This window comes from Dromiciops gliroides, chromosome 1, assembly GCF_019393635.1.
Source record: "Dromiciops gliroides isolate mDroGli1 chromosome 1, mDroGli1.pri, whole genome shotgun sequence".
Classification (NCBI taxonomy): domain Eukaryota; kingdom Metazoa; phylum Chordata; class Mammalia; order Microbiotheria; family Microbiotheriidae; genus Dromiciops; species Dromiciops gliroides.
Genome location: NC_057861.1, coordinates 162,864,353 through 162,878,915, shown reverse-complemented (window position 1 = coordinate 162,878,915; position 14,563 = coordinate 162,864,353). Strand labels below are relative to the sequence as shown.

At 41.9% G+C, this 14,563-nt stretch overlaps 1 protein-coding gene across 1 annotated transcript in view; it reads left to right on the top strand.

Moving 5' to 3' along the window:
- PXDC1 (PX domain containing 1) overlaps window positions 1-14,563 on the top strand; it is a 63,425-nt gene that overhangs the window by 28,966 nt on the left and 19,896 nt on the right. The window contains exons 2-3 of the mRNA XM_043979147.1: window positions 7,550-7,641; window positions 9,021-9,138. Coding sequence (XP_043835082.1) covers window positions 7,550-7,641; window positions 9,021-9,138 — 210 coding nt within the window. The remainder of the gene's footprint in view (window positions 1-7,549; window positions 7,642-9,020; window positions 9,139-14,563) is intronic.

Genomic DNA, 14,563 nt, shown 5'->3' with positions numbered 1-14,563 from the left:
TATATTTAGAGCTGGAAGGGTCAGCCAGGCCAGTTCCTTAATTTTACAGATGAGGAAACTGAGGCCTAGGGAGATAAAATGACTCATTTGCCCAATGTCACACAGGTAGTGGCTGAGGCAGGATTTGAACCCAGACCCTCTGATTCCAGAGCTTTTTCCATTCCATCATGTACCACTGAAGTATGTTCAGGCTTTGATGAGAGGCTCTTAGCTTCCAGTCAGCAAACACAGACACACTGAAATGGAGAAATAAATTTAGATTCTGGACATTTCCACACATACAATCCACAGAGCAGTTAAACAGCTGGCTAGTCTCCCTGCCTTAAATCTCTCCCCACTCCACTTTATCCTTCACTCGCTGTCGAATTGATCTCCCTAAAATGCAGGTCTGACTGTATCATCCCCCTATTCAATAAATTCTCACGGCTCCCTGTTACCTTAAGGATCAAATACAGAATCCTCTGTTTGGCTTCCAAAGCCTTTTATAATCTGGCCTCCTCTTCCTACCTTTTCATGTTTTTTATACTCTGTTCTCCTCCATGTACTTGCAATCCAGTGATAGTGGCTCCTTGCTGTTCCTCACACATGACGATTCCATCTCTCAACTTTGGGCATTTTCACTGGCTGTCCCCATGCCTGTAATGTCCCTCTTCATCTTTACCTTCTGTCCTCCCTGGCTCTCTTTGAGTCTCACCTGAAGTCTTACCTTCTGCAAGAGATCCCTCCCATCTCCTCCTTAACCTTCATGCCTTTCCTTTGAGAATACCCGAATACCCTCAATTTATCCTGTCTATAGCTTGCTTGTACCTAGTTGTTTACATGTCTCTGGCAACTTAAGGGCAGGGACCTTTTTTTTTTTTTTTGCTTTGAATCCCTAATATGTAGCACAGTGCCTGGCATATAGTAGGCATTTAATAAATGCTAGTTGGCTGACTGATCCTGACGCAATGAGGAAGACACAAGAAACAGGAAGTGAAAAGCATGTCATTAGTTAATAAAGCCCTGGACTTGTCAGTAGACAAGCTAGATTAAACTCCCAGCTTTGATATTTAATTGTCTGATTTTGGACGAGTCATGTCACCACCATGACCTGCCATTTCCTCATCTGTTAAATGGGGATGATAATAATAATTGCAGTGCCTGTTTGTGTGGTTGTCCTGAGGACCAGGTCGTTCAGTGATGAGAATCAACACCCTCAGTGAATTGCATTGAGACCCGCTGTGGGCTCTTGTTATCAACCACGATAATGACTTACAGTGACTCAGTGAATTAAATGCTGGCTCACTCTCAGACTGTCTCCCTGTGATCTGAAAGAATTGAGAAATATTTGTTGAGTGCTCACAATGGCTGGCAGGACACTGTTACTGGCTCAATGTGATGCCCGGAAGGATAACACAGGTGCCTGTTCTCAGACAAGATATAAACACATAAAAAGTCAACCGGTATGATAAAGGAGACATTGTGGGAAAGGAGCAAACAGCCCTAGCCTTGGAGGAGGGCCTAGCTCTGCCATTTGTTAGCTCTGTGTCCTGGGACAGTTCTCTCTATCCTCTCTGGGCCTCATCTGGAAAGTGAGGGTGTTAGAGTCAATCACAGAACTGTAGAAGCTAAAAGGCAACGTTAGGGACCATGCAGACCGATCCCTACCCCAAAAGTTTCTTCCTCAAATACGTGATAAGTAAATGATCATCCCAGAGTCATAAATAAGACTGTCATCGTTCCCATAGTGGCCTACCCCCTTCTCCTAAGGCTGCTACTTGTCCCAGGTATAGAAATACCTGTTCTGTTCCCAGTGAAAGACATTCAATGAAGAGGAACCCACTACCACCTAGTGGTGTATATGGGAAGATGTTAGAGAAAGTACTAACAGAGGTACTTGTGAAGTCCGAGGAGGGGTTGGGGTTAGGGGTTGGGGGGAGGAGGTTTAATAGAAACAGAAACACACGAATTGGGCTTTAAAGTCAGCATAGGAATTCAACAGGCAAAGAGGAGGAGGGGAGATATGATGGGCAAAGGGAACAGTGTGAGCAAAGGCTGGGGTAGGAGAGTCTAAGTATGTTCAGGAGACAGTTCAGTTTGGTTTATACATGTAGGGGAGTATGAAGAGAGAAGGTGGGAAACTGAATACAGGATTAATATGGGGATGTGAAAAGCCTGGGGTGAGGGAGAGTAGCAGACAAGAGGAGAATAAATCAAACAGGAGCTTCTCTACCTCCAGTGCTTAGCACAGTGCCTGGCACATATTAGGCATTAAATAAACAATTGATTGGTCGTGATTTTTGTTTTGAGCCTGACCTATTGAGAGAAAATGATGAAATTCCCACAATGCACTTGTCTAAAGGAATGAGCATTTCTAATTCTGATCTTTCCTGATCAAATTGTGTGTGTGTGTGTGTGTGTGTGTATGTGGGGGGTGGTAGATCCTGCTACTGAATGATGATTAAGGAAAAGGCCTTAATGATTAAAAAAAAAAAATCTAACAGCCTTCTTGGGACTCACTTCCTTATCCGTAAAAGGGGGATCATGAATAATACTTACCCTGGAGTCCCTTCCAGCTCTTGTTATTGTTGCTCAGCTGTGTCTAACTCTTTGTGACCCCATGCACCATGCTGTCTGTGGGGTTTTCTTTTTTTTTTTCTTTTTTCTTTTTTTTGGTGAGGCAATTGGGGTTAAGTGACTTGCCTAGGGTCACTTGCCTAGGGTTAAGTGTTAAGTGTCTGAGGCCGAATTTGAACTCAGGTCCTCCTGACTCCAGGGCTGGTGCTCTATCCACTGCGCCACCTAGCTGCCCCACTGTGGGGTTTTCTTGACAAAAATACTGGAGTGCTTTGCCATTTCCTTCTCCAGTGGATTAAAGCAGACAGGTTAAGTGACTTGCCCAGGGTCTTACAGCTAGTAAGTATCTGAATCCAGATTCAAACTCAGGTTTTCTTGACTCCAGGCCCAGAACTATCCACTGAGTCTGGCTAAAGCAGGCCCCTGAGTCTTGCCACAGCAGTTATTGAAAACAATGTAATTCTACACATCCCATTTCCCCATAGGAACAGTGTTCCACATTCAGTAAATCAAGGGTACATTATAATAGCTAAGATAAAATAACTCTAAATCTCTAGCCCTACTATGAGTATGGAAACCTCTATAGTCATTTCAAAATCATATTACCCTGTGAATGCTACAGAGACACTATGTGTGGAAAGAATGACCAGTGGGGTTAAAATTGGAGGCCAAATCAGGACTCCTACTTGCTGTGTTACTATAAGCAGGTCTTTACCTGTCTCTGGGCCCCAGTTTCCTTAATTTCATTCCTCATTAGAGGCAACTAGGTAGTACAGTCTGGGCTTGAAGTAAAAAAGAGCTGAGTTCAAATCTAGCCTCAGACATTTACTAGCTGTGTGATCCTGGGTAAATCACTTAACTGCTACCTGCCTCAGTTTTCTCATCTGAAAATGGGAACAAAATAATAGCACTACTTCTCAGGGTTGTTGTGAGGATCAAGTGAGATCATATTTATAAAGTTCTTAGAAAAGTGCCTGGCACATAGTAGACTATAGAAATGATTGTTTCCTCTGCAAAATAGAGATTGGACTAGATGATCTCTGGGATTCGTGTCTAATATTTAATGAAAACTGGTAGAGACGTGCTGTACTCATTGATTCTGTTTTCTTTTTTCCACTTAATACTATTTTCCCCCAATTGCATGGAAAGATAGTTACCAACATTAATTTTTATAAGATTTTGAGTCCCAAATTTTTCTTCCCCCTTCTCTTCCCCTCCTCCATCCCCAAGACATGAAAAAATCTGATATATGTTATACATGTACAGTCATATTAAACATATTTCCACATTAGTCAGCACATTGATTTTAAAAGAGGGCTCCAGTGTACAGTTGCAGAACACACAAAAATAAAGTTCTGAGAGTTTTACTCAATAGCCTATGGGGTAGAAACTAAATTTGGCCTGTATAAAACTAATATGCCAGCTATACTAAGCATTAATTCCATATTTTACAGAAAACATTTTTTATTGGTATCCTATTTTACAAATGAGACAGTATTTGTAAAGTCCTTGGCACAGTGCCTGACACAGTAGACATTTCATAAATGTTGATTCTTTTCCCCTACATCACCTATATTTCCCAATGTATTCCCTGCTTCTAGAGTTATCCCTTATGGCAAAGAACAAGAAATGCCTGGAAGTGGGATCTCTGGGTCAAAGGGTATGAACATTTCAGTCACGTAGTCACTTTTCAGAATGGTCAGCCCAATTCACAACTCTACCAACTAATTAAATTTTAAATTCATGGGGTTCTGTTTGCTTCCTTTGGATTTAGAAATATTTTTTTGGGGGGGGGGTTAAAGGGCATTTTTTGAATGGCCAGAAAGACAGTGCAGTATAAAGGATTGAGGCTGACCTGTATTAAAGCTGCACATCTAACACATAAAGGCTTTCTCTGACCCTGGGCAACTCAGTGAATCTCTCAGTGTCCCAGGCTACTTACTGTCTAAGTCTATAAAGGTAAGACAGTTATTGATCCACCATTAGTGGAAGGAAGAAATCCATAGGTCTTCCTTTCACCCGTGGTCAAAGAAAATCTCTCCAGCAAAGTACGAATGTACTCTTTTTATGTGTTAAACAGAGGTCTTCCAAACAATTGTATGGAGCTGGCCTCAAAGTTGGAATGATTCCTTTGCAAAACAGTTGTTAGAGACTAAATATTAGAGGAGAGTGCTTGAAACTTTAGTGGGGATCCTTTGGATAGCAGCAAGGACTTTTTTGAATTTGATATACCTGTTTTCTTGGCTTTTCCCTCTTATTTAAGGTAACGTGAGAGAGGAAGAAGGAGGATTTGGGAGGGAGTGATGCTTGTTCTTCTTTACCTAATGATGACAGAGTTTTATGGGCTGCTTGTATAGCCAAGGGCTTCTGGACTTTTAAATAACACCTTCCAAGGCTCCCTACCACCCCCTACCTCCTACCTACTCCCTCTCTTGCCTCCTGCTTGAGCCACTGCCCAATGCCAGGAGCTTGGGCTTCTGAAACCTTCAAATAAGCAGATGAGGGCATGAGCAGGTAAAGGTGGTGAGGATGTTCATCAGTAAGACACTTAGTTTTTGTGTTTTTAATTGGGGACCAAGCATTTTCTTGAAATTTCATGTTAGATCAAGTCAGTCTGTTGCTTTTGCTTTGTTAGATCTATTTATCAGATGCTTAGTGTTCAAATAAATTTGTCCTTAGCATGTATGTGTGCTTGTATATGAATATACATATATACACATGTGCATGTAAACATATGCATTGTATATATATATATCTATGTATCTATATATGGAAAGGGGGGGGAGAGAGAGTGAGTGTGTGTGTGTGTGTGTGTGTGTGTGTGTGTGTGTGTGTGTGTATTACATGTACAACCCAGGCACTATAGGAATTCAGTAGGGGGAGGGAAACTAAACTGGACTGATAAGCAGTGTATCTAGCCAGTGGCCCAGGCTTATATTCTGAATCCTCAAAGAAGTTTGTAGACCTTCTCTCCAGTCTAATTCTCTTCACCTTCCTCATACCAATTAACCATCTTTCCACAGAAGCACTGAGCCCCACAAAATTAGTGCTCTTCTTTTGATGCAATCCAAGCACTACAGGCTATTGAGGCTCTATCTATGCCTGTGGGCTCAGTGTTTTAGTTATGTTTAAACTTCCTAACCTGTTCTGATCAGTGGAGCTAGGTGGCACAGTGGATGGAGCAAAAGGGCCTGGAGTCAGGAAGTCCTGAGTTTAAATGCAGTCTCAGTCACTTGCTGGCTATGTGACCTTGGGCAAGTCACTTAGCCCTATTTGCCTCAGTTCCTCATCTGTAAAATGGAGAAGAAAATGACAAACCACTCTAGTATCTTTGCCAAGAAAATCTCATGGACCAAGTCCATGGGGTCACATAGAGTCAGGCAGAACTGTGTGACGTGTAAAATTATTATTATTATTATTGGTGAGGCAATGAGGGTTAAGTGACTTGCCCAGGGTCACACAGCTAGTGTCAAGTGTCTGATCCCGGATTTCAACTCAGGTCCTCCTGAATCCAGGGCCAGTGCTTCATCCACTGCATCACCTAGTTGCCCCTCCAATTTCATTTTAATCTGGTTCAGCAGTAGAAGTATTGACAGTCATCTGCTCTGGTCAAAGCTTCTTAAACTGTGGGTGATGACCCCATATGGGGTTATGTAACTGGATGCTGGGGGGGGGTCACAAAAATTTGGCAACAGTAAAAGATTATGTATACCTCTTTTATATACACCTATATACCCGGGGTCACGGAAAAGCTTCTTCGGTGAAAAGGGGTCCCAGCTGGGAAAAGTTTAAGAAGCTCTAGTCTAGGCAGCTCTCTCAAGAGCCTAAGTTATAAGATGATGCTAATAATTTGTGGAGACTCAATTTGTTCAAGGAGTTCCCTATGATACCAGTGAAAACACAGGCCTGGTGTCTGTAGTCATAATTATCTAAGTAGATTTACGCAACACAAATAAGTCAATAGAATTGTCAAATACTCATGAGTATTCATTGTAACTCTACTTCCTTACATAGTAACTTTTAGAATTTCTGGTCCAAACCACAATAGGATAGTTCATGTGGTTCTTGGAAAGACCCGTGACTCATATCCAGTTTGGTTTTCTTAGGGCAAAGAGCTAATCATTTCCCCCTCTAAACTCAGCGTTTAAAGAAAAGTAAGCAGTTTTCCAACGGGCTCTGTGGATTGATGAAGGTTGCTGAGGCCCTCTAGTGACAGGCTACTATTGCTACATAATTAGGAAGAAAGTTCTGTGGGTGAATTAGAGTCTCAGCATCTTCTTATCTTCCCCTGCAGCCCACTTCAGCTGAGGAATGCTTGAGCACAGTTAGTTATTCCAGAGGTGAGCCCTGTGGTTCTGGCTCCTTCCTGCCCTTGCTCTATGGGTCCCTAATCTAGACTTTTCAGGAATAGCAAAGATTTTCTCCTGCGTTCAGCTATGAACCCCACTCCTGCTTCATTTCCTGTTGTTGTGCAGTCATTCAGTGGTCGTGTCCAACTCTTTATGACCCCGTGAACCATAGCATGCCAGGCCCTTCTATCCTCTCCTGTCTCTTGAAGTCCTTCCAAGTTCATGTTTGTTGTTTTCATGACACAATCGCATCCTCTGTCCATCTCATCCACTGTCATCCCCTTCTCCTTTTGCCTTTAATCTTGCCCAACATCAAGATTTTTTCCATTGAGTTCCATCTTCTTCTTACGTAGCTTCGCTTGTCCCCATCATCAAATAGCTCTCCTTCCCAAAGGTACCCAAAGCAATTTTATATGTCATCAGTGGAAATTGTAAAAGTTGAGATCAGGCATTTCTGAAATGCTATTACCCCCTTCTAGGATTAATTAAATATTCAGGATAAGAGAGAAAAATGGTAGGAGGTACCCTTTCTGCACATTTCAGGACCGTGCTACAAATTTCTGTGTGATGACCATTGTCTTTGTTTAAAAAGCCCATGTTTCTGGGATCTGTATTTTGACAGGATTTTCTGTCTTCATTCCTAGGGCTAGTTGCAATAAAGGATGCTCATGATATAGAAGCCAGACTTAATGAAGTGGAGAAACTTCTAAAAACTATTATTAGCATGCCATGCAAAGTAAGTATGATCATATTTGCATTATGGTTGATGGGAAGGGGGAGAAGGAGTGAGAGATCAGGGGTGGGGTAGGGTAAAGAAGGAAGAGAAGGAAGAAGAAAAAAGCAGAAGGAGAAGGGGAGAGGAAGAGAAGGATTTTATCATGTGGATTTATTTGGGGGTGGGGTGGGGAATGACAACAAAGCTAAACAGAGTCAAATCAACTCTCAATGTGAAATGTATCCTGGCATCAAAGGAGTCTAAAGTTGATCATTTAGTTCCTTTTATGTTAAATTAGTTTTTGTGGGATAGCACCTTCATTTTGGGTAATCCCTGAATGATTCAGTTAAAATGAAGTGGGTTGAATAAGGACAACCTTGTCAGAGGCTAGCCTTGTTTTGTTTTGTTTTTTAATTCCTGGAATTATCTATAACTTCCTTAAGCCCCTTGGAATCATAGATGTGGACCCAGAAGGAAATGGAGACTCAGATGCACTCTACTTTTCCAAGGTTACACAGATAGCAAGGGGCAGAGTCAGGATTTGAACCCAGGTCCTTCATGGATTAAACCAGTTTACCACAATGGCACAGAGCATCACTGTTGTTTTTTTTTTTGGTGGGTCAGTGAGGGTTAAGTGACTTGTGAAGGGTCACACAGCTAGTAAGTGTCAAGTGTCTGAGGCTGGATTTGAACTCAGGTCCTCCTGAATCCAGGGCTGGTGCTTTATCCACTGTGCTACTTAGCTGTCCCACAGTTGTTTCTTACTAAGGAAGAGACCTGAATTCTAGTCCATCGGCCTAACACTAACTAGGTGTGATATTGAACAATTTTCCTAGTAATGACTCACATTCATAGAGAGCTTTCAAAGTTTTTCCTTATAACAACCTTTTGAGGGGGCAGCTAAGGGATGCAGTGGATAAAGCACCAGCCCTAGAGTCAGGAGGACCCGAGTTCAAATCCAGCCTCAAACACTTACTGTGTTGGCCTTGGGCAAGTCATTTAACCTGATTCCCTCCAAAACAAACAAAAAGCCAACAATTCTTGGAGGTACACAATATAAGTATAATCTCCATTTTGTAGATGAGAAAACCAAGGCTCTGTGATAAAATAATTTGTCTGAGATCATGGAGCTACATGATCAGAGCTAGGATTTGAACCTGTGTCCTATTTCTACCATGCTGCACTATATTAGCCTCTCTGGACTTTGGCCTCCGTAGCTATAAAATTAAAAGGTTGAACTTGATAATCCCAGAGGTGCCTTTTAATGCTAATGTTCTATGATCCTGAGGTCCTTTTTCCAGTGCAAAATTCTATGAAGCTCTAAAAAAAACAAAAAACAAAAACAAAACTGGGAAAATTAAAATAAGCCCGGATTCTAAGTAATCAGTCTTTCTTTCCAGTATTCTAGGTCAGAAGTGGTGCTTACCTTCTTTGAAAGATCCCCTTTAGATCAAGTATTAAAGAATGATAACGTACATAAAATTCAACCGAGTTTTCAGAGTCCAGTCAAAATATCAGGTAAGAAAAACTACATTCATGTTGATTACTCTGGCTCTCAAAAACATTTTCATTTGTGAACCATTTCAGTGAAGCAAAAAGGGTTTTGGGGTGGTCATTCATTTTATCCACTTCCACTTAGGCCAGAGATTAAACAATTTACTGGAATAAGTGGAAAGAATGGTACAGGTGACATCAAAGAGACTCAGCACCTCATTTTTATTACATTACACATACTGATTGATTTGGGAGTTATACCCTGGCCACTTCTAAAGGATTTGAGGCAGCTTACAAAATTGACCATAGTGCAGAGTAAAACACTGGGGATTGATTTGGTTCCTTTTAAAAGGATCACAGACAGTAGATACTACCAAGAGACTACCAAAGGCCTGCTTGATCTTCCCTCTTGTGAATTCACCTTTAACTGGCTCAGAAAAGAAGCCCCCAAAAAGATTTACACTGGGTCACATAGATAGTTTTAATCATTTGTTATCCCACAAAAGAAAGCATTTGCATATGTAGAGACTTTATTTTTTGTTCCCCTCAAACCAAACAAAGAGAAATTCAGTTCTCTTCAGTTTAATTTTTGAACAGATCAGTGGATAAATGACACTGGGAAAAATACATATCGTTATGATTTGGGAGAAGCTGCAAGAACATTCACATTGCTACGTAAAAGCCTGAGGGCATAATACTGAATTGTATGTCAGTGAAGGCATTTCTGCAGGGGGTTGGGTTAATGTGATTCAAATACCTTGCTTTTCTAATGAACTAGGAATAGAACTTGGAAAATTTAGAACAGCGGAGAGCTTTTTCCATCAAGTTGCTTTCACATATTAGGTAGTGTAAGTTTAAGAGCCTCTGGAAAGAACTGGATCAGAGTTGATTAATGATTGAAATCTTTGTTGCTGGTTAAAATGAAGATCCCGTGCTTTTGCTATCAGCCTTTTTTATTTTTCTTTGCTGTAGAAGTTTTAAGAATCAGATTGTAGTCTTGCCCAGAGAGAGGGCCAGCACACTTTTGTATGGGCATGGACACTGGGTAAACAGAGCCAAAGTGTGGATTTTTTTTTTTTTTTGCGGGGCAATGGGGGTTAAGTGACTTGCCCAGGGTCACACAGCCAGTAAGTATCAAGTGTCTGAGGCCGGATTTGAACTCAGGAACTCCTGAATCCAGGGCCGGTGCTTTATCCACTGCGCCACCTAGCCACCCCTAAAGTGTAGATATTTTAAAGTAAATTGGGCAAGTGATATTTTTTCAGATGCTCAAGTTCAAAGATCAAATGAGATATATTTTTCAAAAAGTGTGGCACATAATAGGTGCTAGTTTTTTTGTTTTGTTTTTGTTTTCCTTTTTTCAGTTATATCCACCTCTTTGCAACTCCATTTGGAGTTTTCTTGGCAGAGATATTGGAGTAGTTTGCCATTTTCTTCCCCAGCTCATTTTACAGATGAGGAAACTGAGGCAAACAGGATTGAGTGACTTGCCCAGGGTCACACAGCTAGAAAGTGTCTGAGGCCAAATTTGAACTCAGAAAGATGAGTCTTCTTGTTTCTGGCCCTGCACTCTATCCTCTTCACCACCTGACTGCTCCTAATAGGTGCTTAATAAATACTTATTCTCTTTATCTCTTGCAACATCAAAGCATCAGAGGTCATTTTTGCCTGAAAGGTATTGAGGGCAGGTGTGACCAGTTGATCACTTTTTCCATGAAATACTTGTTACCTCATTTTAAAGTATAGATTCTGGGACAGCTAGATGGTGCAGTGGATAAAGCACCAGCCCTGGATTCAGGAGGACCTGAGTTCAAATCTGGCCTCAGACACTTGACACTTAACTAGCTGTGTGACCCTGAGCAAGTCACTTAACCCCAATTGCCCCACAAAAAACAACAACAAACAACAAAAATAAAGTGTAAATTCTGACAGGAGAATAGAGTTAAAACCAGAAGAGGCCCTCAACTAGTGTATCCAACCTCCCCCTGCCCCTAGATTTTACAGACAGGGTCCACACTACCTCTCACTCTCACCAGGATGAGTTGGCTGCCAAATGTACTTCCCCAAGATACTGAATAAATTGTTCTTGGATGGAGTCATTTAAGGGTCACCATTTACATGCTGATTAATGGCTACTAAATGTGCCATTTCTTAATTCTGATATGATTGATGCTGATCTGCTCTGGCAATAGTCAAATCTCCAAGTTGAATCACTTCTCCATGACTCTTGGTTGTTAAATAGGATCAGATCCTGTATCAGTACCAAGAAGGCCTGGCTTCCTTTTTTGCATAAATCCAATTCACTTAAATGGTATTAAGATAAATGATATTGTTTCTGTTACAGGCCATACCATTAAAATAATATCCCTTTGTAATAAATTATACAATGGAAAATAACATTGAGTACTGAACACATGCAAGTGTTCTCTAAGCCAGATTTTGGAAGGAAGTGTAGCCTATATTGGCACCCCATTATGATAAATTAAAAAGAAAGGGGAGCTAAGACACAGCCTTTTGATACTGCAATTCCTCCATAACAGTCTTATCTCATGCCTTATTGGAATGTGGCACTCATTGGGTTCCTGAAGGCTATGGTGTTGAAGCAAAACCTCCCAGACTGGAAAGGTTTTGACTATGTGCCTCATGATAAAGTTGTGTCTGTTGCATGAGGACTAGTCTAGACAGGTATGGAGAGGCTCTTCACCAGAAGGTTGGCCTTCAAATGTTAAAAAGGCCAAGGTCTCCTACTGCATCCAAAGCCATCTCTAGTCATCCTGATGTGTATCTTGCCACTGGATCCACATGGCTTTGGAGGAGAGAGAGGTTGGTAACCTTGCACAGCCCTCCCTCACTTAAATCCAGTTCACTTGTAAGTGACATCACCTTCCTGATGTCATCAGTCCTCTTTGAGAATGAAGGACAGACAACAATCTGTGAGTAGTAGTAGTTGCCCCACTGAGGACAGTTCTAGTTAGTGTTAAGGGCTAAAATTCTAGCTAGTCTGTCTAAAATATCCAATGAGTGGTCGCCAATAAATTATAAGCTTTAGCAAGAGTTAGACTTTTAAGCATTTATTAAGGAGAATAAGAATTTGGTAAAGAGAGAGAAAAGCCTAGATTCCTATCTATTAAAGGGAGAGCACATTTCTAGCTCCGCTCTCCACCAGAGTCCAAAGGAAAGAGTGAGAGACCGAGCGCCAGTCTCTTCCTTCCTCCTCCCACTTGCCCGCGTCACTTCCTGACGCCAAAGAAAAGACTCCTGGTCTTGCCCTCAAAGACCTTCGCTTCATGGGTGGAACTCTTCTACAGTAGGTCTCCAGCAGGTGGCGTCATTCCAATCGTTACATTAGGCAACTTCCTTCCTTCCTTCCTTCCTTCCCTCCCTTCTTCCTTCTTCTCTTCTTCCCTTCTTCCCTCTCTTCTCTCCCTCTCTCCACACAGAGAGTCATAGCCTTACCTGGGAGTGCTCTGCACAAAGGAATATAAATTTTGATTGCTGAAACCTTGCAAAATACCTTGGGGTTTATCAGCTAGATTTCTTTCTTAAGAACCATCCTTGGGGGGGGCAGCTAGGTGGCGCAGTGGATAGAGCACCCCCAGCCCTGGAGTCAGGAGTACCTGAGTTCAAATCCAGCCTCAGACACTTAACACTTACTAGCTGTGTGACCCTGGGCAAGTCACTTAACCCCAATTGCCTCACTTTAAAAAAAGAACCATCCCTGGGGCACTCTCCCTATTGCCATTCATCTCCCATATTGCTTCAAAATGATTTTCCTTGGGCAGCTAGGTGGGGCAGTGGATCTATCCACTGGCCCTGGAGTCAGGAGGACCTGAGTTCAAATTCGGCCTCAGACACTTAACTCTTACTACCTGTGGGACCCTGGGCAAGTCACTTAACCCCAATTGCCTCACCCAAAAAAAAAAAAAAAAGAACCATCCCTTAAACCCAGATCACTCTGGCTCTTATTGATTGGCCAACAGTAGGTCCCAGCCCAAGCTTCACTTGGTCCTTGTTTGGGCTCTGGTGGCTCAGAGTGAGTGTAAATAGCAGTTGTTTCTGTTTTGGCCAGAAATGCTGAAATGCTGAGGGTTTTCCTGTCCCAGATTGTTTTTGTTGTTGTTGTTTGGACTAGGTAAAAGAGGCCATTCTTTGCCTCATTTCTTAGCTAGCCTTAATCACTGAATGTGCTATGTATGCCTCACTCAAACTTGGAAAGAGCTTAAAAAGGCCAAGGTCTCCCATTGCATTAGGACCATTTCCAATCTTCTTGATCTATATCTTGCCACTGGAGACATGGTTCTCAGTGGAGCAGCTACTGCTCCTCTCAGATTGTTGTTTGTCCTCTATTCTCAAAGGAGAGAGTAAGGCTGGTGTGATAAAATAATGGGACTTGGCAGACACCCAGGAGCCCCACCTGAAGATTGATTTGGAATTGATTGAATTGGGTGAGACTGAGAGACTGAGAACCTACTTAATGATGATTAAATTGGGACCACACCTGGCCAGCCCTGAATAGGGTGTTGTTCTCAGAAGTTGAACCTAGTTAAGGTTGATTAAATTGAGACCACACATGGCCAACCCTGAATAGAGTGTGTTCTCAGAGGCTGTGGACCTCGACATCAATAGGAGACCACTCTTGACCAATCAACTTGAAGAACCTCCCATTTTTTGGGAGGAGGACAGGAAGTAGGAAGCTGAGGCAGGTGGACTGGAGCTTCCTCTTTTTGATTTGAGACATTGGCTTGGCGGCAGAAGTTCACATGGGCTTCTAGGAAAGCTAGGATTTCTATGCTATAAGGAATCTTTTCTCAATCTTTCTCTCTCTTCACTATCTTATATATATCTTTTAATAAATCCTTAAAAGCCTAAACTCTTGCTGAATTTATCAGTGATTTTAGCCAGTTTCCCCCCAAAACTGGGGGGGGGTGTCAGATTAGAACCCACATTAGATTTTTGTGTGTGTGTGAGGCAGTTGGGGTTAAGTGACTTGCCCAGGGTCATACAGTTAGTAGGTATCAAGTGTCTGAGGCCGGATTTGAACTCAGGTCCTCCTGAATCCAGGGTTGGTGCTCCACCCACTGTACCACCTAGCTGCCCCCCCTCCACATTAGATTTTAAACAACACACTGGTGACTTTGCACAGTCCTCCCTCACTTAAATCCAATTCACTTGCAAATCATAACATTTCCTTCCTGATGTTATGGTCCTCTTTGAGAACAAAGGCCTTCAGTTGATGAACTTTTGGGGGCTCCAATCATCCATACAATGGACAAAAATACAAAATAGTTCTGAGTCCTCTGTACACCTCCAACCTGACTACAGAAACTGTAGCAGAGGATACAAGAAATGCTACAAATCACAGAGTTCTTAGTCAAAAATTAATTTAACTTGGCATTCTAAATGGAATTCTTTGCCCACTAATTGCTTATCAATGACTTGATCATACTAC